The sequence below is a fragment of the Hibiscus syriacus genome, unplaced genomic scaffold, assembly GCF_006381635.1.
Source record: "Hibiscus syriacus cultivar Baekdansim isolate YM2019G1 unplaced genomic scaffold, ASM638163v2 tig00110777_pilon, whole genome shotgun sequence".
NCBI lineage: Eukaryota > Viridiplantae > Streptophyta > Magnoliopsida > Malvales > Malvaceae > Hibiscus > Hibiscus syriacus.
In genome coordinates this window covers 1920475-1944994 of record NW_024062858.1, presented here as the reverse complement: position 1 = coordinate 1944994, position 24520 = coordinate 1920475, and the positions used below count along the sequence as shown (strand labels likewise).

The 24520-nt window shown below is 33.0% G+C and overlaps 3 protein-coding genes and 1 long non-coding RNA gene across 8 annotated transcripts; 2 read left to right on the top strand and 2 right to left on the bottom strand.

Moving 5' to 3' along the window:
• The first annotated feature begins 297 nt into the window (after positions 1–297).
• On the top strand, positions 298–3617 carry LOC120140041 (ATPase family AAA domain-containing protein 1-like). Of its 2 annotated transcripts, XM_039155101.1 has the most exons (6): positions 298–513; positions 749–1049; positions 2233–2391; positions 2541–2836; positions 3139–3279; positions 3352–3617. In XM_039155101.1, the coding sequence occupies exons 1-6, from the start codon at positions 313–315 to the stop codon at positions 3358–3360; spliced, it is 1107 nt and encodes a 368-aa protein (XP_039011032.1). In that variant the 5' UTR covers positions 298–312; the 3' UTR covers positions 3361–3617. The 2 variants fall into 2 exon arrangements, with proteins under 2 accessions (XP_039011032.1, XP_039011031.1); XM_039155100.1 differs by having other exon boundaries at positions 3139–3617.
• A 386-nt stretch (positions 3618–4003) lies between these two features.
• LOC120139951 (rhodanese-like domain-containing protein 14, chloroplastic) lies at positions 4004–5734 on the bottom strand. The gene is made up of 6 exons (XM_039155041.1): positions 5449–5734; positions 5308–5354; positions 5098–5190; positions 4838–4976; positions 4643–4745; positions 4004–4280 (listed from the first exon to the last, which is right to left on the bottom strand). The coding sequence occupies exons 1-6, from the start codon at positions 5666–5668 to the stop codon at positions 4166–4168; spliced, it is 717 nt and encodes a 238-aa protein (XP_039010972.1). The 5' UTR covers positions 5669–5734; the 3' UTR covers positions 4004–4165.
• LOC120139953 lies at positions 5261–18681 on the top strand. Its single transcript, XR_005517690.1, has 3 exons — positions 5261–5692; positions 5748–5750; positions 18667–18681. It is a non-coding gene; the product is annotated as an uncharacterized LOC120139953 (long non-coding RNA).
• Positions 10321–14449, bottom strand: LOC120139950 (dof zinc finger protein 1-like). 4 transcript variants are annotated; one of them, XM_039155038.1, is made up of 3 exons: positions 14430–14449; positions 10830–11362; positions 10322–10760 (listed from the first exon to the last, which is right to left on the bottom strand). In XM_039155038.1, exons 2-3 carry the CDS (start codon positions 11303–11305, stop codon positions 10610–10612), a joined length of 627 nt encoding a protein of 208 aa, XP_039010969.1. In that variant the 5' UTR covers positions 11306–11362; positions 14430–14449; the 3' UTR covers positions 10322–10609. The 4 variants fall into 4 exon arrangements, with proteins under 4 accessions (XP_039010967.1, XP_039010969.1, XP_039010970.1 ...); XM_039155039.1 differs by having other exon boundaries at positions 14419–14437; XM_039155037.1 differs by lacking the exon at positions 14430–14449 and adding an exon at positions 11693–11895 and having other exon boundaries at positions 10830–11350.
• Positions 18682–24520: the final 5839 nt, after the last annotated feature.

The window sequence follows — 24520 nt, the reverse complement described above, 5'->3', positions numbered from 1 at the left end:
ATAATTTATCCTAAATAAAATATCTTAACAGAAACTAAAGTTGAATGGCATTTTGATAACAAAAAGACTTTGAAGTATGAATTTAAAATAATATGCCTAATTTGAGTACCAAATGTATATTTAATGGAATTAGAAAACCCATTCTGCTTCATCATTCGTCTAGAAGGATCTTTGAGAAACCATACAAAAAAATCTCAATCCTTTGCTTGATTTTCAAAGCAATATTTCTCTCCATCAGTAAAACTCAAAAACCCTAATTTTTCTATACATAAATACTAAAAGCTATTGGAGGTAGATAAATCATCGCGAAAGATGGGTTCATCTTCATCGGAGACGAAGCTCCTGCAAGAACTTATTTTATACGCCGCCAGCGCCGCCCTCAGTTGCTTAGTCCTCTTCGCGGGGCTCCGACACCTCGACCCGAACCGAGAAGCTTCTAAAAAAGCACAGGAGCACAAGAAGGAAATTGCCAATCGATTGGGTCGTCCTCTAATTCATACCAATCCATACGAGGTACTGTTATTTCTGAATTGAAACAAAAACAAGCCTTTTCGTTTTTCCTTATAAATATATATTCCTTTAAAAAGTCCAAGCTTATTTCGGTCAATTTCTAATTTTTCTGCAAGAGAGATTAATTTCCCTAGTGTTTTATTGATTGTTGGAATATTTGCTTTGAATTAATGTGTTGGAAATAGAAGCAATGGATCCCGAGTGTTAGCTTCTGTGGTTACTTATTTCATTTTAACAGGATGTAATAGCTTGTGATGTGATAAACCCTGATCACATTGATGTCGAATTCGAATCTATTGGAGGATTGGAAGCCATCAAGCAGGCTCTTTATGAACTAGTGATTCTTCCATTGCGGAGACCAGAGCTGTTTTCGCATGGAAAGCTTCTTGGTCCTCAGAAAGGGGTTTTATTATATGGACCCCCGGGTACCGGAAAGACCATGCTTGCTAAAGCCATTGCAAAGGAGTCTGGCGCTGTTTTTATTAATGTTAGGATATCAAATCTGATGAGCAAGTGGTTTGGCGATGCGCAAAAACTCGGTATGCATTTGTAGCAATTATCCTATCCCTTTTGGTTAGCTGTCATTTTTAGTTCTTTGAATATACCGGAATGTATATGGTTATACAGAATTGCAATTGTACTGCAATCTGTTTTCCTTGTTTTTCCCCTTTTGAGTTAAATTCTAGTTGAAAAATCAGAAGAGGTGTTATGTAGGTCTGTGTTTAAAAAAGCGCCGCTTAAGCGTGATTAAAGCGCTAAGCGACTCGAGCGAGGCCCCTGGCGCTTCAGCATAGCAAGCACTACGAATTCATTAAGCGGTAGTAATCGGTGCTTTTGCAGCGCTTTTAGCAAAGCGCTAATCGGCGCTTAATTGCGAGTTTAGAAGATACGATTTTGGGCTTTAGCAGATATATGATTTTTGGGCTTGTTTAGGGTTTAGCGGGCTATTAGATTATCAGGAAAATCTCATTAGCCGAACCATCGCGGAATGATAAAGGAAAATCTCCTGCTCATAATCCTATCTCTAGTAGACCATCTCGTAGATGCTTAGTTGATGAAGATGAGATGGAAGAAGATATTGGAGTATCTAGTGATGAAGGAGATGGTGTTGTCCGAGTTGATGAAGATGACGATTTAGAGGATTTTTAGTTATAAGGAATTGAGGGTTTAGAAAAATACTTTTGTTCATCTCACTTTAGACTACTTTTGGTGTAGACCATCTTTTGAGATTAATATGCTCGTATAGTCGTATGGTTAATGGTATATAAGTATTTAAGTATTTATAACTTATAAGTAAATTGAGAATTATATTTTGGTGTTTAAGTACTTATAAGTTTTGAATATATGCATTGACACTTTGATATTTAAGTATTTATACGTTAATTTGTAAATATTCTGTATTTTTTTGTGAATTTCGGTCTGTCTGGCGCTTCATGTGCATAAAGCGAGCGCTTAGCGCTTCGGCGTCTAGGACCCTAGGTGCTTTAGGGCGCTTTACGCTTTTTAAAACCAAGATGTAGGTGAAAAGAACTTTTTTAAGAGAAGGTTTACTCATTTGACCATCCTAAGGTCACGCTAAGATGGTTTTGTACCATCTCTTTTGGCTTGTGGCCCAAAAATGGTTTTGTGATCACAACTACGTTCTATGCGTTTTCTAATGGCTGTAATACCCCATGCAAGTTTGTTGTTTCATATGTCTCAGATTGAATTATTTATTTGCAGTGGCAGCTGTATTTAGTTTGGCTTATAAACTCCAGCCTGCTATTATATTTATTGACGAGGTCGACAGTTTCTTGGGACAGCGTCGTAATACAGATCATGAAGCAATGACAAACATGAAGACTGAGTTTATGGCTTTATGGGATGGATTTACCACTGATCGTGAGTATTTTTTTATCTAAAGGCTGTTACATAATGCTATCAGTTCTCCTACAACTATATTCTATTTGGTTTTTGATGAAGGGTTCCCTGAAGAATGTCTAGGTATTGTTATTAAACGTAAAATTTAATGATATTATAATGTTATGCAGAGAATGCACGAGTTATGGTTCTTGCTGCAACAAATCGTCCATCAGAACTAGATGAAGCGATACTCAGACGTCTCCCTCAGGCTTTTGAGATTGGAGTACCTGACCGCAGGGAGAGGGCTGAGATTTTGAAGGTAATTTTGAAGGGTGAGAGGGTTGAACCAAACATTGACTTCGACTACATAGCTAGTTTGTGTGAAGGTTACACAGGTTCGGATCTTCTTGAACTCTGCAAGAAAGCAGCCTACTTTCCTATCAGGGACTTACTAGATGAGGAGAAGAAAGGAAAACCATCTGGAGTAAGCATATTTTGTGTATATATTTACGAATTATCTCACACATTTTAAAATTCTGTTCTGCGATGAGAGACTGAATCTAACTTTTTCTTGGCCACAAGTACATGATTATAGTTGGAATGAGAGATTCAAGGAAGATCATTTTATTGTTTTTAAACATAAAGTAATTATAAAACTTATTTTTGCATGTGTAAATTGTAATTGATTGAATTGGGTCTTTTTCCTCTAGCAATTTTCTAAACTACTTATGGTTGTTTATTTATCATGTCAAGGCTTTTTATTCATCTTCCATCGTCTTTTTTCAGACTCCAAGGCCATTATCACAGACTGATTTGGAGAAAGTTCTTGCCACATCAAAGAAGACTGGGGTTGCTGCAAATGAATATAGCAGGTTAAGTTCACAGTTATCTGGATGGTCAAGGCAAAGGGAATCAGATGATTATCAGGTTCAAGCTGCAATCAATGAACTCTCCAAGCTTGTAGTTTCTCAAATTGTTAACCTTCGATCAGATTCCCAGGATACCTGAAATTTGCAGTTATGTGCTCAGATGCCGCCACGCGATCAGGTTCAAGCTTGTGATGGCAGTTTTGAAACGGTTTTAGTTTAAACTTTCCAATTGGCTTTTGGCTCCAATTCTTTTCCCCCGTAATATTAGATGCAGCAAATTCAAGGGTGCTTGGGGAAGTTAGGAAGCGAAATCTTTTAGTTATGTGTTATTTATAAATTACCCTGTTGATTCATCTTAATTGGGATGTTATGTGGTGGATCACTTTTTGAGACTGGCCTTGTTTTTGGGATCTTTCCGATCCTTTGTAATAATAAGGGTGGCTTTTTCTTTTCAAATGCAAAGATTTCATTGATTTGTAAAAGCATTCCAAAAGAAATGGACAATAACTCTGTACATAGATAAAAGTCTGAACGTTTTTCAGACACCTATGCTCTAAAGCTATTCGGGTTTGACTTGTAAAAAGTTAATTAGACTTGATTAATGTCGAGTTGTGCTCTTGGTTCCACTCTTCCTCGTGAGCGCAAGTGTAAAGCCCCAAAGCTGAGGTTTAAAAACTACCTGAATACAGTGTTCTTTGTATGGTGTGTAGACTTTGATTCCAGGTATGACTTGGAACTGGTTTAATGATGTAGATGATTAATGTGCTGTTATGAAGAATATAGTTTAAATGTCCAAACTTAGGATGATAAGGTACAAAGTTCTTGGTACCATTAAAATGTCGAAAGAGAATTCACATTCAAAACCTAAAGGGAAAAGGGAGAGAAATCAGCCTTAGGGACAAAACTTGAGCTTCAATGGAAGCACCATCTAATCATTTGATCCATCAGTCTTCGGATTCCGATGGCAGTTCTTCTTTGAACCATGTGTAAAGACCCCCTTCTAAGTGAAAAACATTTTTGTACCCATTGAGCACCAACAAGTAGGCTGCTATGAGTGACCTGCAAGTAGCATTTGCATCTAGCTATAAGACTTGAACTAAATAGATTAGGATTAGAAGATTAGTCGATTCTGCAAATATTCTTGTATTTTTTTATTTTCAACATCAGTGAAAATTCTCCTTTTCTGCCCGTGATTTTCCCGAAAGAGTTTTCCACCTAAAATCTTGATATCTCTTTTATTATGATATCACTATGCATGTCATTATTTTGTAAAAAGTTTCTAGTAAAGTGGTTAAATTAAACCTATACAAGTGTAACACTATTGTGTGGTAGTTTTAAACATGTAAGATTGTAGTTTGTTTGATGCTATGATAATTACTGCCTTTTCACTTTATATTTTCAAAATGCTGTAAATACTTTACCTTGACTGTTGACCTTCAGGGAGATTTTGGGATGGCTTCATCGTACCCCCAGTGGTGCATGCCACTATTATCTTTGCATCCTTGTCAAATTTTGATTCTACGCCTGCTTAAATACCAAATACTTGGTTCCTTTATATCTGCTAAGTAGTACATGGTGGGTAGACAATAGAAGAAACATAGGGAACGCGGTTCTACCTTGGATGAACTCGGGATTCTCTTCTGTGCCGGAAAAGATGCCGAAAAATGCAAATGCCGCACGCCTGGCAATGTCCCATGCCGTCCACTCCTTTATGAGCCTATATATCTGAATATTAACGGCACCTGTGGGATGAGCCTGCATCAAAAGGCATCAAATTTAGAGTCAGAACTTTGCTGTTCTGTTCCTGTCATTGTGTAAGTTTGAAAATGAACCGAAACCCCTTTCGCCAACGATTTATCTCGCGGTTGAAACTGACCTCTTTAAATTCCGCTTCAGGTCGTACATCAAGAATCACAAAGTTATTCTCTTTTTGAAGGCGAAAAGCTTCCTTTGCATCCACACTTCTTACCTGCAAGGAACAAATCTCCATTGTTGATTAGCTTCTACTGGTCCAAACTAAGAAAGGGTAGTCTTCTTATGCATCAAAACTTGCAGTTAAGCATTAGAAATAGTAGGAGATGAATACCCTTTTCTCCAAGAGAAGTTCCCTCTTAACCTTCCATTCTTCTTCAGCTAATCCCTCCAAAACAAGAGCAGAAAATTGAAGTCAGCTAAGCAGGAGGTTCTGTTTACCAATCAATCATCTTATAAACAAGAACAGTAGTACCTGGTGACTTTGCAGGCTTTGTTGCAGCACATCGGATAATAAGGCCACGCCGAGTCTGCGAAGCTAGTCTTTGCTTAGATGCATGACCTGATCTTAGAGTCACAAGGCAAGAACAATCTGGAGTAATTTTGGAAGAGATAGTCAATGGGGAGGACCTAAAATTGGGGTATACTGAAGAGGATGAAGTTGAGTTTGGGGTGATTGAAGCAAGTGCAGCCATTTTCTTCTTGACAAAAGATCAGTTGTATGTAGTATAACTTTTAACACATATAAGCTGTTAAAAGAGTATGGTGATTGAGGGAGTGTTATTTGAACTGAATGTCATTTTGGTGTTGTTTCAAAGAGATTGTTGGATGCTTGTTTTAGAAGTGGGACATCCATTAGGATTTTTTTCCTTTTTATCTCTTGAAAAATCTGGGTTTGTGGTTCATGTGATAAGGATTTTGTCATAGCTGGATTTCTGTCACCCACTCACAGTCCAAGCTGGCTTGGTTTATCTTCAGTAATATCTCCAAAACCTCGTACCCTTCGTGGTTGTATTTTGGAGGTCGACCTGGACCTTGTCAAATTTAGGTTCATTACTTGTTTGTACGAGAGAGAAATCGATTTTAAATTTTAAATTGAATCTAATTAATATATTTATTTGAGTTTTTGTTTAAATTCGATCGTGTAATTATTTTTTTTTCAAAATCATATTTAATGTTACGTTTTGATTTCATTTTGGTCATTCGTCATTACAAGATAATCTCACATCATCATTATCGTTATTTTTTTAACGACAGATAATCAAAATAAAAAAATAAAATGTTAAATATGATTTTGAAAAAAAATAATTGTTTAATCAAAACAAAATCGCATAAATAGTTAAATAATTAAATACACAATTTATTTTTTTCTTGTAATATTGTATCAAGCTTTGACTCTTTTGCTTATAAAACTTTGATTATGATGAAATGAAATCCTTTGCACCTAATGTGAATTTGCGATCATTTTCTGTATCAAAGTTGTATGGAAGATTAGTTCTTTAATTGTGATGATTCATAATGGTAAACAAAATGAACCCAAAGTAAAAAAAAAAATTAAAATATAATTTGTTAATATAAGATTTAATAATAGAAATTAGTTATAATTAAAAACCTTATCAAGAGGGTAATTCTTTGGATTAGACGGAATAATATTTTCGATTACAATTAAAATGTTACATTATTTATAATAATTTTGATTGTAATCGAAAATGTTACTTTTATTATAACATTTTTTATTGTAAATTCTAGACCACTCGTAATGTAATTTTTCAGTCACAATCGAATATGTTATAAATGTGTATAAATTTATAAATTAAACATAATAATATTATAGATTAAAATCATCTTAAATTAGATTACCGACTTATCATAACTATCCAATAGGAAAATGAAAGGGATTGAAGGTTGAATGTGATGGTGACATTGCAAAAGCCTCAGCCTGTCCATCACAGATTTTAATGTAGCTTTACTACATTCACCATACGCAATGCCTCCCTATGCCATAGCTATTTACAAATTGTGTGGGTTTGGTTTGGAGAATGTGAGATTCTTTTGGGAATTTAATATACATTCTCTCGTTTGGTTGGTCGGAAATGTCATTTCCGGTAATTTTACATTATCAATAGTAGATTTTTTGGGCATATTACCTCCATTTCTTTAGGTATTATTGGATTACCGGCGTTTTTGACTAAAATGCCCTTAAAAGATTTCTTTAAAAAATATCATTATTCTGTCATTGAATAATAAAATTCTACGAAGGTTAAATTACAAATTTATTCTTAAACTATTTTAGATTTATAAAAAAATATATATATAATTAAAATTTTATATAAAGTTCAGGGGATAAAATAAAATTTTACCCTTTCATTAAACCTTTTTATATTTTCAATTTTGTAAAAAAAATTATATAAATTTTATGAATTTAATTTTTTTTAAAGAAAATATATAAATAATTTCTAACTTGTTAAAAAAATAAATATATAATAAGGACAATTTGGTTAAATATACATTCAAATAATCTTTTATTCCTTTAACCAAACACGATAATCTTACATTCCTGTTAAACCAACCAAACACAAAATACAACATTACAGTAATCATATTCCCACTGGTAATCTTACTTTCCGTGAACCAAACGCAACCTTAGTGGGAAAAAATAATGAAATTATTATTATTATTATTTTGCTATAAGCAATTTGATTGAATTATTAGATATTTTTTATATTAAAATACATCTTACGAACATAAATGTTTAAACCTAATATTTTAAAAAAATTAACATTTTTTTATAGTTGAGTTTACTTTAAGTTTTAAAAGACATTTTCTTATAAATTTTCGATATCTTAGTATTCTAAGTATTAGTGGCGGACGTACATGGAGGTCAGGGTGGGTACGTCTCTACTCTGAAATTTAGATTTTCTTATTTTAGTTGTTAATTTTACTGAAGGTGTTCATCTTAAAATTTTATTTGTGCCTACGCTCAGGGCCGTGGCAGGGTTTTCGGGGGCCCTGTACAAATTCGTATAAAGAGACCCCTATTTTCTAGATATATTCGATTTTAGGGTAATAATAGTGGCGTTTTCTTGACAAACGCCGCAATAAATCCATCTATAATGGCGTTTTATCAATAAAGCCACAATAATAGTGGTGTTTTTTTTTGAAAAAACGTCGCAATAGGTCTATCTATAGTGGCGTTTATTGATAAAATGTCACTATATATTTTTTTTGAGCCCCATTTTTTGGGAGGCCCTGCGCGGTCGCGCAATTTGTGCCCCCCAGCCACGGCCCTACCTACGCTATACGAATTTTTTGTTGTTTCTAGTATATATGTACTTTCATCATACGAAATGTTTTTGTTATTAATATATATATGTCCACATAAAATTTTATTTGTGTTTACACCATATAAATTTTTTTTGTTATTAATATATATGTGGGTACCCTAAAAAATATTTCTAGATTTGTCTCTACTAAGTATAAGCATTTATTTATAACATAAGCATATATTTCTCATAGATTTAAAATTTTAATATAGCATAATATAAATTCAAAGAATGAGATAACTGGAATACAAAAAATTGAAGTACCGAAGCTTTGATACCCAAAGGAAAAAATAATAATAATAATAATAATAAATAGAATAAAATACAATTACTTGATACCCAAGTTTGGCAAGAAAAAGACCTCCATGATGAGGGGATGGTAAACCTCAATTCACGGCTTTGAAACACATTTGTTCATTAAGTGGTGAACACCTTGGGAGATTAATAATATTAAAAAAAACTACCAATTTGTCTTTGGAGTGCTAGGCCTACACATATATTAATATATTATATAGTTTTATGTATGAACATAAATCATGGAATACCATAGGGTTCTCCTCAAAGATTTTGCAAGTTTGATGGAAATTATTATTCTGCGCCACTCCCAAGAGGAATGTTTGTGGGTCCTATCCATTACCACATAATATATATGGGATTTTGCTTTTAAATAAAGGAAATTACCATGGGAAATGTGCAAGTAACCATGTTTCATGTAAATGGGAAAGTACATTGCTACATAAGAAACAAAAGCATGTATAGCCTAATATGTTATGAATTATTCTAATATCAATATAAATTATTCTCATGTTCATTTAAAAGAAAAAAAAAGAAAATGATATAGAATAAATAGAAGGGTAAATGAAGAGAACGTTCGATGAATTGTTCGTATAATATTTATTTATTAAGTTCAATAAATAAGAACAATTATGTTCATTTAATAAACGAACGAACACGAAAAAAGACGTGTTCGATTTGTTTATTACACGAACAAGCTCGTTTATAATCTTGTTTATCGAGTCATTTATAAGCTCGTTTATTTGATTCTTTTTTTATTTCTTAAATTTTAAATATCCTTGAAGGTAGAGATTAAATCGAATACAAAGTGAACTTTGGAATTAAAACCATTAAGTCTAATGAGTTTAAAGACTAGTGGCTAATTTTTATCATTTTTCTTTAGCTAACAAAAATGAAAGGATAAAAAGATATAGTTGGTTGTCGAGGTGGCTCAAGCTATATAAACGAACATATTGATTAACGCTAAACAAATATGTTAATGAATATATAAATCAACATGTTCGCTAAAGTTAAATAAATAAATTCACAAATGATAATCGAACATAACATAAACACCTTCAAAAATAAATAAAGAACACGAACATGATATTAAAAATTTAAATAAACATCAATTGAACAAAAATACCTTTAAAAATTAAACAAACAAATATAATCACAATCTTATTCATCGTTCAAAATCCTATTCATTTACGGCCGTAGTGGTAAGCCTACATTAGAAAGTGGAAAAGCATGTGCAGGGACGGGTCAGATCTAACCTAAGTAGTTCATATTATTTTAGGGTATTCCTTCTCAATATGGTACACACTTACTAATGAAGGCTTTGCTTTTAAGAGTGGGAGTGGAGTTGGAAGAATCTCTCAAAACCCAGATGTTGCCGATAAGACCCCGACATTTTGTGACCCATCGAAAAGCGAAAAGAATATAGAAAAACAAGAAATTAAAGGATTGACAACTCACTTCCTCCTCAACCAAAAATATTACCAAAGAAAATCCATGTTTAAAACTAAGTACACCAATCAGACAAGCACAGTTTCTTAGTTCAACTGCTAATTTACATATATTGTTTTTAGGCAAGCGTGGTTCAGGATAGATAAGCGTACATCCTGAATCCCGAATTTCTTTAATTAGTTATTCATTTTACTTAGGGTATCTACTCCAACACTCCCGGACATGTGAACAAGATGAAAGTGAGTGTAACTGTGGTCAATGCAACCCCAAGAAGCAGTAAGTAGCCAAGAACTCCAGTTCCTTTTGAAGCAAACCTAAAAAGAAGCTTCAAACATCCACACTGATCAAAGAGTAGAGAAATGTACTACAGCATTACAGTTAAAAAAAAAGGGGAATCGAAATGTGGTAAAAAGGAAAAGTAGAAAGAAAGAGTGAAGCCTCATTCCCCCCCCTAAAGTTCCGACTGTTAATAATCAAACATCAACTAGTACCAACCATGCGTGTAAAGTAAAAGGCATAAGCTCCATCTTCGTCCTTTTTAACCATGTTGTTATTTTTTACTGTTCATTTTCACCAAGGCCCTCCACCCAACATTCCACTCCAATTGCCAGAAGATTCTCCTTGCCCTCTATTCTGCTCTAATTCGTTAGTGGGAAATAAAATCCTTGCACCACTCTCTTCAACCCCTTGAAGATTTCCATAGCCAGTTTCGAATCCATCAAGAGAAAAACTGAGAGTTGGTTTGAATTCTTGCATTGGGAACCCACTTGAGTACACTGTATTTGAATCAGGAATTGACATGGACATGAACGAACTCAAACTCCTTGAGTTAATACCAGTCTTAAGCAGCTCCATAGCATTGAGATGTGTTGGGGTTGAAGAAGAGGTGGAGTTTTGAAGGTGAGTTTTGTCACAAGTGCTGCTGTAGGGCACCTCAATGAACTTGGGTAAGCTATTATAGTCTTCAGTGGGTGGTGGGTAAGCTAGGTTAAGGTCTTGACCTCCATGGATCTTATGGTTTTGAGGAGCTGCTGCTGATGATGATAGTGATGGTGAGGATAAAGCTCTCTTGTTCTTCCTTGAACCACCTCCGACAGGAACATTCCTGAGGGAACCACCTTCTGTCCAATACCGTCGACAAGTCTTGCAGAAGTATCTTGGCTGAGAAAGACTGTAGTTATTATAGTAACAGAACTTGGTATTTGTTGAATTGCACCTGGGACAGTTCAAAGTTTGATCATTTTGAGTCCTACTCCTCTCCACCATGCCTCTTGAAGCTTCCAAGGGCTTAACTACCCCAATTCCCTGAAATTTTTAAAAAGATATATAAATATAACGAAAGATGAGATAAGGAACAAACAAGACACAAAAACAAAGGATGCTGCTTCGCAGGTGAAAAGGGAGAGAGAAAAGGTGCAGTACTTTCTCAAAGAGAAAAAGAATGAAAGATCTTAAACGACAACAACATAAATTCAACTTTTAGTGGTGGCGTGAACAACATCATCTAATGTCAAAAAAGTGAAACTTTAAAGCAAGTAAATAAACCCAAAACCTAAAGCTAATTAGATTTGAAAAACTCAACCCAGAGAGAGAAAAAAATCATGATTTCAAGTGAAAAAAAACATTAATAAAAGAAACAAACCCTTCTTTTACCTGCGGCCACTGAGCGGTATCCATGGATAACAGATTCAGAAAAAGGGGGAAAAGGAAAAGCTATGGAGTCTTCAAAGAGATGAAAATCACCTACTCTACTAGGGAAGAGCTGGTCTTAAAGCCAAAAAGAATGAAACACTTTAAAGGGAGAATTTGTGGTGTGGTGTCCATATGTTGGCCTACTTCTAATATGAAATGAAAGAGAGAGAAGTGGGTATATGCAAAATTCGACGAGTTAATTAATAGAACGGATATTAATAATTGATTAAAAGAAAAGAGTGCGTGTATAAAAAAAAGAGTGCAACAATTTAATTTAAAATTACATTAGATGGTTTAAAATTTATAATAAAAAATGTTATGTAATTTAAAAAGTTATATTTTTCATAAAAAGTTTAATGTAAAAATAAGGGTTCAAATTATATTTAAAGTTAATTTTAGGTGTCTAATTTTTTTTGTTAAAATTAGTTGTCTATCATTTTCAACGTTACACTTTTAGGTGTTTGGACTGTTAATACTATTAAATTCGATTGTTAAGTGATACATGTTATGTATATAAAATTACAAAAAAAAATTAAATAAAAATTTAAAATTTTATAATCATGACATGTGTCATTTAACAGTCGAATTTAACGGCAAATACTTAAAAGTGTAACATCTGAAATGTTAGACACATATTTTTACCAAAAATTTCTTTACACACCTAAAATTAATTTTAAATATAATTTACCCATTTATTTTTGCATTTAATTTTAATAAAAAAAATTATTATAATTGATTTCTACTATTTTTTACTCTTATATCAATAAGTTGCATTTTAGAATTTTCGAGGGAGGGAGCACATGAAACAGGGACACACATTTGTCAGCTGCTGTTATTTCACTAGCAATAAAAAAGAAACAAAATTGTCTTATAATATAAAAATGGGGTTTTGATTTTTCGAATAAAAAAAGAATCTTAAATTATTGCAAGAGTGGATTACTTGTCAACCTGGTTCTTTGTTGGGATGAGTTTAGTGCGCTTACACTTTAGTTGGTTCTTTTCTGACCGGAGAGAATGGAACTTTAAAGTGTTATATTCTTCCATGCGTTGAAAAATATGGATTGAATCTGTCGGTTAGATTTGTTTAATTTTTATTCTAATTTTTTTAGTTGAGCCCGGAATTAGGCTTCGACTTGGAAGAATTGGGTTAGAGTCACCACCGATCACTTTAACAAACATTTAGGCGGATCGAACATCATTTTATCTGATATGCATTTTACCAGAAATGTGTCGAATTCGGGAGTCAGTTACGGTCAAGGAAAGATTAACACCTTTGAACCGTCCTTACAGTACCAATTAATTTATCGATTGTCTTTAATTGAAAAAATATCAAAACTTCCCTTATATCTGGGCTTTGGGCGAAAATTCTTGTCTACAATTTTGTTAGGCTATATTTTAATTATAATTAATGTATTCAAAGGAATATAATTTTTTATTGTTTTATAATTATTTTTTCTTAATCATTTTACAACATGTATGTTGTAGACGTAGATGTTTAGATTTAACATTTTTAAGAAGAATAACATTTCTTTTTACTATCGACGCTATTTGATGAGTTCCAAAAGAATATTTAAATATAATTAAAACTAATTTAACTCTCGAACAAGACCAAAAAATCAAATTTAGTTTATCTATCATGTCATTTACCATGTCGTCAGCCACTGTGAAGTATTACATCAATTATCGTGAGTCGTTACATCAATATTATGTAATATCACACTAATACTGTAACGGTTAATCACGAAAAATATCAGTCAAAATATCACATTAAATATGTTCTCTGAGTTGGAGGGTCACATAAAAATAATTTGAGTCATGTTAATTTTTTGAAAAACTACAAGAGTTATTTTCAATTTTTATTTTTTTAATTATTATTCCTAAATCTTGACAGAACCCACGCTAAATTTAGTTCTAATTCTTCATTTATATTGCAGTTGAAAAGAACTTTTGAAAAAATGCCTAAAAACTCTATAGTCTTGTAATATTTTCTATCCATCTTGAAAGTTTGGTCGAATAGACGATGCCACAATATGATAATAGACTAAACAAGATCATAATTAGACGAAAACGAACATCATAAATAAAAAGACCGTGTTATTATAAAATATTTTGTAGAATATACAAAACTACTTAAACCTGAAAATATTAAAAAGAATAATATTTCTTTTTAATATTGAAGTTATTTATAAGTTTATTATACAACTATAATTCGTTAGTAAATTCCTTAAAATCTAGTAGAAACAGTAGCAGACTAAAAACGGAAGTCGAACCACCTCTATTTGAGATGAAAGGCAAAAGCCAAGCGGAATGGCTGCAGCGGATGCCCGAACCCCTAACTCGGCACTGGTGCTTCCAAGTTTTCTTGACACGGATAGGGCACGAGGCGTTTCACAACAGTTCCAATAAAATGAGTTCAGGCGCAGACAAAGCTTGTCCTAATAAAAATATTTTTAATGATTTATATTATATATTAATAATATAAATTTTTCATACGAATTGATCACAAACAAAATTTTAAAAATGGACATTATTAAAAATAATAGTTAACAGAAAAAAAATAGATTTTATGATAATATTTACTCATCTTGACTTATACTTGCATCCGTCACGCATGCGTTGCGAAGAATATTATTTTATGGGACGCGGGGCAGAGATGGGTTCCACTGGAATCACAAGTGCCTGTTCTGAAATGGAAATTGAAAGAAAAGAAAGAGAGAATCTGTCAGCCATAGCCGTTGGATGAAATGGCGAGGGTGAAATGAAATTAACATCACCCTTCTGTTCAACGGGCGTCATCTCATGGGGGTGTTCCGCTGCAACTACGCACGTCACGCGGCAGAGAATCTTGGACAAACCCATAGACCTCAAGTAAATGAAGGACATGACAAGAAATTACTACATAAAATAACTCTTTTAAGACACAAGACACAGACTACTATAGATATGAAGATAAAAACAATTATATTGACAACTAACCCGGCGAGGGTTCTGGTCAAGAATAGATTGCTCTTTCAATTTGAGTTCGCATGAATACCGGTAACTCTCATGAATGTGCATCATGGAGATCGCAATATACTTCACTAAGGATAAGATTATAAATATTAGTTGTTAGCTTTCTTTAGGTACAAATTATTGGTACAATTATTATAAAACGAGATATTGACATTAACTGAAATAATTTATGAAAATAAAATATGACCACATTCCATTGGTAAATGATGAACAACTTAAATTATTATTTCGTGTCATAATTGTTTTCACCATATGGTTTACAATGAAGAATTAGGTACACTTTTCCGTAACCTTTAACAAATTTCTATATAAGCCGTCATAATTAATTAATACAATTTTGATTATAATTTTGGAAATTACTTATATACTTTTGAATCTTTCTAATATTTTTGTAATGTTCTTTTATTATTTCGTAATGTTAAAATTCATGTTGAGAAACACATAGAGAATGTTAGTTCCTAGTTCGCCTGGTTTGATTAATGGGGTAAAATTAAAAATTAAGTGAATCAGTATGAACTGTTAAAAAATGAGAAAATGAAAACTTTTACATATAATTATAATTAAAAAATCTAAAATCGATGGATTCCGATATAATTTAGTTTTATATGGTCCAATATTTTTAGAGAATTGAATTTAGGAAAATATTTTAGGGGGATTGGGGTAGGGGGAAAATTAGGTTTAGGGTACACCAACACCAACCCGACCTTAAATAATTACCTTAAAATTTAAAAATTATGTTAATATAATATTTGTTCTCTTAAATTACTTGTTTTCTCCTCAAACATATATGATTTAATCTTAAATTTATCAATTTATCTTAATTTTTATCAAAAGTTTATAGCTATATTTGACTTGATTTTATCAAATATGCATTTTTATTATCATTGGGTTTAAATACTTGTGCTCTCTTTTCTATCTCAAGCCACAATTATTAAAGCCCTATACTTGTCGCTTGAAATGAAAAAGAGAGCACAAATTTAAATTCAATGATGAGACAAATGCATATTTGGGAAGATTAAGCCAAATATAGCTGTAAAATTTTAACAAAAATTAATGTAAATTGATAGAATTTAAGTTAAAACAAATATATCTCGGAGAAGAGCAAGCAATCTATGAGAATACAAATTGAATTGATAGAATTTTTAAATTTAAATGGATAGAATTATTGAAAAATTTTAAAATAGGACCAAATTGATAGAATGTATAAATTTTAGAGACTCAAATTATTATTATATTAGACTACATCATTATTTTATCTAATATGGTGAGCGACATGTTTATAACAAATTTTAATTTTGTGGTTATAATAGTTTAGAAAAAAATTATTTGTGACCAAATACATAATTGAGTGAACTTGAATGTATTTTATCTCAAATTAAATTGGTAAGTATGCATGCTTGTTTTTACTACTACTACTATTATTATTATTATTATTATTATTGAAAGATGGCCTCCGTTCAAAAACCCTTCGTGACCAACTTGAAGGTAGAGAAACTATAAAGGGAAAAGAGTGCCCGAAACTCTTTCTTTATATGGAATCTATCAAGAAATTTCTACTCTTTTCCCAAGCTATCTTTAATATTTGAGGAAAAACAGTGTTATTGCATTTCTATAAAGGGAAAAGAGGGTACCATGGAAAGAAATAGCAACAACATCATGTGTTATTGTATTTCTATTTGGGTCAATCGATTTGTGAGGCTCTCCTTGACTTGTCCTTGATTTTCAATGTCTTGGAAGTGTTGCATATTGATCTTTAAGGATGTGTATATATGCAAGTAGTATGTATGTCATACGTCGAAAAGACATCTTTCGACGTCAAATATATAAACAAATTTTGTTTCATCGTCATGTTCACAACATCCTCAAAGATTCGTCTATAGCACTTCTGAGATATGAAAAATTAAGGTCAAGCCAAGGAGAGTTTCACAAGTCGACTGACACAAAATGAAGTGCAACAACACATGATGTTGTTATCATTTCTTACCGTGGCAGCCTTCTTCGAGTTCAAAGAAGATGGAATGTTTATTCCTAGATGTTAAAGATAGCTTGGAGCAAGCGTGGAATTCTCGGTAGATTCCCTACAAACAAAGAGTGTTGAAAGTACAAGTTAATTGTCAAAATTGGGGGGCATCGAAAGTGCACAATTAATGGCACCGAAAAGTAGCTAGCAATTGTTGATTTTTTGGCAATGGTAAAATTACACATTTAGTCATTGTACTTTAGGGTATTTACAAGATTAGTCCTTAAACTTCAACTATAAATACCCTAACCCATTAAGCTTCAAAAAATCATCCCAAAGCATTATAGCTTTCTCCCAATACTAGAGAATTTAGAGAGTTTATTGAGAGTTGTTTTCTCCTTTTTATCAAGAGATAATTATCATTGTTTTCTCCCTTGGTAGATCGAGAGAAGTTGTAATTCTTATTTTCTCATAGTGAAATTCTTCTACCGTTGCCCGTGGTTTTTACCCTATGTTATTTAGGGGTTTTTCATGTAAAATTTGTGTCTTCTTTATCTTTATTTTTATTTTCTCAAATTATCAGTTGCCACCAAAAAAGGTGGATCCTCCAACATAAGAAAGTAAGAAGGTATTACCCATTCTTTGAAGGTTCCAAAGAACTATTCACGATAGTGAAATAGTGGGAGCTATCCGTAATAGAAGCTATGGCAACGAAATTTGATATTGAAAAGTTCAATGGGAGAAATTTCTCATTGTGGAAATTGAAGATGAAGGTCATCCTGAGGAAAGATGGTTGTCTAGCAACTATCAGTGAAAGGCCGGTAGATTTCACATATGACAACAAATGGATAGAAATGGACGAGAATGTTATGGAAAACTTTCATATAGCATTAGTAGATGAAGTATTGTCAAGCATCGAGGAGAAGAATACAACTAAGGAGATATGGGATCATCTCACCAAACTATACGAGGCTACATCGTTGCACAATAAAATTTTCCTTTAGAGGAAATTGTACACTCTCCGTATGCCAGAATCTACTTCAGTGACGGAGCACTGAAACACTCTGAACACTTTATTTTCTCAGCTTACATCTTTAAGTTATAAAATATAAGAACAAGAACGTGTTTAACTTCTACTTCAAAGTATACCGGATTTGTATTATCAACTCATCATCAAATTGACAAACATTAATGTCACCAATCTAGTATTCGATGACGTTGCAACTGTTGTTATATAAGAAGAAAATTGGTGCAAGAACAAGGAAGACAGACTAGTAAATCTGCAATAAGCAGAAGCGTTGACAACAATGAGAGGGAGATCAACAGAACGTGGCTAAAGCAGCAGGCACAAACATGGTAAATCAAAGTCGAGAAGCAAGAAGAATTTAAAGTGTTACAACTGTGGAAAGAAGGGTCACTTGAAGAAGGATTGTTGGAGTCTAAAAAAAACTCCAATCCACAAGGCAATACAGTAAACACTTCAAATGATGTAGATGCTCTATGTTATGAAGCGTCAACCACTATGGAATGAAGAAAAAGATTTGCAGATATATGGCTCATTGATTCGGGAACAACATATCACATGACCTCAAGAAGAGAATGGTTCCATTATTATGAACATGTCTCAGGAGGATCTGTGTATAGTTGCAATGATCATGCCTTAGAGATCGTTGGCGTTAGAACCATCAAATTGAAGATGTATGATGAAACTATTAAAGTTGTTCGAGATGTGCGATACGTGAAAGGTCTGAAGAAAAATTTATTATCCTACGGATTGTTGGATAATAAAGCAAGCAAGATTGAAACACGGAAAGGAATCATGAAGGTGTTCTGAGGAGCGCTTGTGGTGCTGAAAGGAGAAAATATAACATCAAACTTCTACATGCTGAAGGGAGAGACTTTACTAGAAGTAAAAGCCTCTGTTGCCTCAAGTAGTTCAGGTTTTGCAATGTTATGACATCAGAAACTTGGACACATGTCAGAACAATGATGAAAGTTCTTGTGGAGCAAAAACTACTTCCAGGCTTAACAAAGATATCACTTACTTTGTGTGAGTATTGCATAACAAGTAAGAAACATCGGTTGAAATTCAACACATCAAATTCTAGAGGCAAAAATGTTCTAGAATTGGTTCACTTTGACGTATGGCAAGCACCAGTTACATCTCTAGGCGGAGCAAAATACTTTGTCTCATTTATTGATGACTACTCCAGAAGATGTAAGGTGTACCCTATTAAGAAAAAGTCAGACGTGTTTTCAACTTTCAAAAACTTTAAAGCGCGGATGGAACTTGATTCTGGAAATAAGATCAAGTGTTTCAGAACAAATAAAGGAGGAGAATACACAAGTGAAGAATTTGATGACTTGTAAGAAATAAGGCATCAAAAGATAATTCACAGTGGCGAACACTCCACAATAAAATGGAGTGGAAGAGCGAATGAACATAACATTGTTAGAAAGAACAAGAGCAATGTTGAGGGCTGCATGCCTAGAAAAATCATTTTGGGCAGAAGCAGTCAATACCGCCTGTTATTTGGTGAATTGAGCTCTATCAACAACAATAGAGCTGAAAACACCAATGGAGATATGGACTGGTAAACCTGCTGATTATTCAAACCTCTATGTATTTGGAAGTATTGTGTACGTGATGTACAACTCCCAAGAAATTTCAAAGTTGGAATCAAAATCCAGGAAATGCAAATTCTTGGGATATGCTAATGGAGTAAAGGAGTATCGCATATGGGATCCCACTGCTCGTAAAGTGATAATCAACAGTGATGTTATCTTTGTAGAAGATAAACTACAAAGAAAAGAAGACGATAATAGCGTTGAAAGGTCAGAGACTACACAGATACATATGAAAAAAAAGTTTGAACAAAGAGATTTATCTAAAGCAGAACCAGCACATGATGATCAAGAACCAGAGAGTTTTGAAGCTCCAACAACTCGTCAATCAGATCATGTGAAAAGACGTCCCAATTGACACTCAGATTATGTTATAAAATGAAATATTGCATACTGCCTTTTAACAGAGGACGGTGAGCCATCAACATTCCAAGAGGTAATAAACAGCTCAGATGCTTCACTGTGGATGATGGCGATGCAAGAAGAAATTGATGCCCTTCATAAAAATAATACATGGGACCTTGTGCCACTACCACAATGAAGGAAGCCAATTGGTAACAAATGAGTCTTCAAAATCAAGCAAAATGGTGACGATCAAGTTTAGAGGTATCGTGCAAGACTGGTGGTCAAATGATATGCTCAAAAAATAAGGTATTGATTTCAATGAAATATTTTCTCCTGTGGTTCGACTAACAACAGTTCGAGTAGTCTTGGCAATGTGTGCTACATTTAACTTACATCTAGAGCAGTTAGATGTTAAAACAGCTTTTCTTCATGAAAATCTTGAAGAAGAGATTTATATGCTCTAGCCTGAAGGTTTTGAAGAAAAAGAAAAGAAGAACTTGGTTTGCAGGTTGAACAAATCTCTATACGGTCTAAAGCAGGCGCTGAGGTGTTGGTATAAAATATTTGATTCCTTCATTATTTGGCTTGGATACAACAGACTTAATGCAGACCCTTGTGCTTATTTCAAGAGGTTTGGTGATAACGATTTTGTTATATTGTTGTTGTATGTGGATGACATGTTGGTTCCAGGACCCAACAAAGATCATATTGAAGAATTGAAGGTACAACTGGCTAAGGAATTTGAAATGAAGGACTTGGGATCAGCAAACAAGATTCTAGGGATACAAATTCACTAAGACATAAGTAATAGGAAGATTTGGCTTTCATAAAAGAATTACTTGAAAAAGATCTTGTCACGATTCAACATGCAAGATTGTAATTCAATTTCTACCTCTCTTCCTATTAACTTCAAATTATCCTCCAGTATGAGTCCTAACAGTGAAAAAGAGATGATGGAGATGTCTCGAGTGTCGCATACATCGGCAGTGGGAAGTTTAATGTTCGTTATGATATGCACAAGACCAGATATTGCACAAGCAGTGGGAGTGGTTAGTCGGTACATGGAGAATCCAGGCAAAGAGCATTGGAATACAATAAAGAGGATCCTGAGATACATCAAAGGGACCTCAGATGTTGCATTATGTTATGGAGGATCAAACTTACTTATCAATGGGTTTGTCGATTCTGACTATGCAGGGGATTTGGATAGAAACAAATCTACTACAGGATATGTGTTCAAAATTGCTGGTGGAGCTGTAATTTGGGTTTCAAAATTACAGTTAGTTGTGGCTACATCCACAACAGAGGCAGAATATGTAGCAGCTACACAAGCCAGTAAAGAAGTAATTTGGTCGAAAATGCTATTGGAGGAGCTTAGGCACAAGCAAGAGTATGTCTCTCTGTTTTGTGACAGTCAAAGCGCCTTGCATCTAGCAAGGAATCTAACATTTCATTCAAGGACAAAGCACATACGAGTTCAGCACTATTTCATTCGTGAAAAGGTGGAAGAAAGGACGGTAAATATGCAGAAGATCCATACCAAAGACAATATAGCAGATTTCATAACGAAGGTGATCAATGCTGATAAATTTACTTGGTGTCGATACTCTTGTGGCCTGTCAGAGACGTAAGCAACATGATGGTACAAGGTAGAAAGAATGGTATGAAGAAATGATTGTTCAAATCAAATATTCAAGTGGGAGATTGTTGAAAGTACAAGTTAATTGTCAAATTTGGGGGGCACCGAAAGTGCACAATTAATGGCACCGAAAAGTAGCTAGCAATTGTTGATTTTTTGGCAATGGTAAAATTACACATTTAGTAATTGTACTTTAGGGTATTTACAAGATTAGTCCTTAAGCTTTAACTATAAATACCCTAACCCATTAAGCTTCAAAATCATCCCAAAGCATTCTAGCTTTCTCCCAATACTAGAGAATTTAGAGAGTTTCTTGAGAGTTGTTTTCTCCTTTTTATTAAGAGAGAATTGTAACATCCCAAACTACATGTTAGTGACTAAATTGTAAAATTTCAGAATTTGTTGATTAAAGTGGAAATGTTGAATATTTCAATGATTTATTTGTGGATATTTCCTGAAAGTTATTAGTAATTATTAAAGGAATTAAAGGGTAAAATGGTCATTTGTCATGAAAGATATTTTTTTTATCTCTTTAAGAAGAGATAAACACATTGAGGGGGAAAAGTATCTGAAAAACTCTTCTTCTTCTTGTTTTCTTCTTCTCCAACGTGCTGAGCAAAGGTGAGTTTTCATTTAGTTGATTATTTATTGATTTTATAGTTGGGTTTTGATCATTAAATGATAATTAAGCTTAAGGAAAGCTTAAGTTATCTTAAAATCAAAAGATAAAGGAGTTATGGCATATTAAAGAAAATGGGTTTTGAAGTGAAATTTTGAATATAAAGGTTTAAATGAATTTGGAGGATGAATTTGACTTGTCATCTATGAGAATATGAAGTTAGAAATGTTAGAATTAAGTTTGGATAACATGGAAAATTTGGCATGATTATTGATTTCTATACGAAGAATAGAATTTTGAGGTTTAAGATGAAATAAATGGATATAAATTAGTTTAACTATGTATATTTGAGTTAAGAATATGAAAGGGAATGAAACATGAAGAATTTAAGTTGATATATTGAATTTTCGTACATGAACAGTGATTTTCTGGGCTTGAACGAAAAATTCCAGATTACACAGGGAGTACAGATTCCCCCTGGGGGGTATCGATTCCCTTTAAATGAAAAATAGAATTTTGGTTCATTAAACTGGCTTAAGTTATTAACATCAAGTTTAAGGTTTAGGCTTCTGATAATTGTTTTGAAATGTTATATTTATGTAGATATTGAGCCTAAACAAGTTTTGGAATAATCAAAGGATTAGGATCGAATCAAAGCAAGGCTAAGGTGAGTGCAATTTAATTTGTGCATATGTTATAGAACAAACATTGGCTTGCGATGAGCCAGTGATAGAGTTGTTATGGTAAGAAGTAACTCTTAAAATGTTATGATATGTTTGACATGTTGTTCTATGTGTTGTGATATATATAGATATATGAACATAGAAGATTAAGTGAATGAACATATACGAGATATAAGAATAAGATATGAATAAAAAAATATGAGTTATATGGGAAATATATGTGAACAAGTTATGTGATAAGGATATAGAGAATGAAATGAATGACATGAAAGGTATGTATGCTTGATTATATGAGTGGATATGTTCTTGTAAATGCTAGGTGACTTATGTAAATAAATGGAAAGATGAGATAAAATAAGTAGTATTTACTGATAAGCTAAAAGGAGATCATATGAACAGATACTATTGATAGAGCACATAAGACTATATGTATATCTTTTAATGTAATAAAGTGAAATAAGTCAAATTATATTGAAGTATGTGAATATAGTATATGTGATATGAGATTATGTGACAATAAGTTATATGATGTGAATGATATAATAAGAAGCTATGTGATAAAAGGATATGGGTTTATGCGATATAAAAGTGTATATGTGAAATGACATGATGGGTGATAAAATCATGAGCCTATATGAATATGTGATATGAATGTGATATATGTGATGTATGTGAAGCATATGAGATAAGACAGACATATGTGGTTATATGAGACGTGATATGAAAAATAGGAGAAAAGGAATATGTGATATTTGAAAATGAGCCATATATATATATGAATATGAGAAATGATATAAGCTATGTGACATGATCTATATGATTACATGAATATGCAATATGTGATACATGTTATATGATATTAGATATATGTTTACACATACATGTGGTATGTGACAGAAGAGAAGGAACATGTGATTATAAGATCAATGATTACACGTACATGTGATACGTGACTGAAAAGAAAAGATATGTGTTTATGAGAGAAATGATATGATTAAGTAATGTGAACTGTTATAAATGATAATGCCCATGTTATGTGATATAAGAGCTAGGGGTATAGTTGGCATGCCAAGGGTCGAGGGTTTACCTATGTTCTTCGGGACATATGGACTGTTTACCTATGTTCTTTGGGACATATAGATTGTTTACCTATGTTCTTTGGGACATATAGATTGTTTACCTATGTTCATCGGGACATATGGACTGATTACCTAGGTTCTTCGGAATCTATGGACTGGTTCTTCGGAATCTATGGACTGGTCCTTCTAGACATTTATACGAGCTGTGGTGACAGCATAGTGGTGCACAACCTCAATGTACTCACATACCTTAAGTTCTCAAAAGTATACATGGGCTAATACATAAGATTTTAAGAGAGTAAATAAATTAATTGATGTGATACTATGTGTGCTCTGTTATGAAATGATGTGTATATGCTTATATGATAAAAAGAAATTAGTGATAGTAATATAAGTACCGATAAGCATGTTAATGATTATGATAGAGATCATGATAATGATGGTATATGTGCATTTATACATTTTGTTATATGAAATATTTTATGGTTTCCATTATATGTTTATATGTCTCACTAAGTCAACGACTTAGCGTGTGATTGTTTCACGCGTAGGTTTCGAGAAGAGGAAGATTGGTAAAAATTATGCAAGACATGTCAGTTTCTCCTTTCCAAAGATCAGATCAGAAAAGAAATGTATAGTATGTATTTTGTAATAAGGATAGTGGTTGGCATGTAAATAAAGGATTAAATCTGATATGTTCTAATCGGTTTTGAAAAGTCATACGATTGAGTTTTTAATGTTTTAAATGCGTATATGTAATTGATAAATTTTATACATATGAAAACTTAGATTTTTATAAAATTATACGTATTTTTACGAAAGTACTG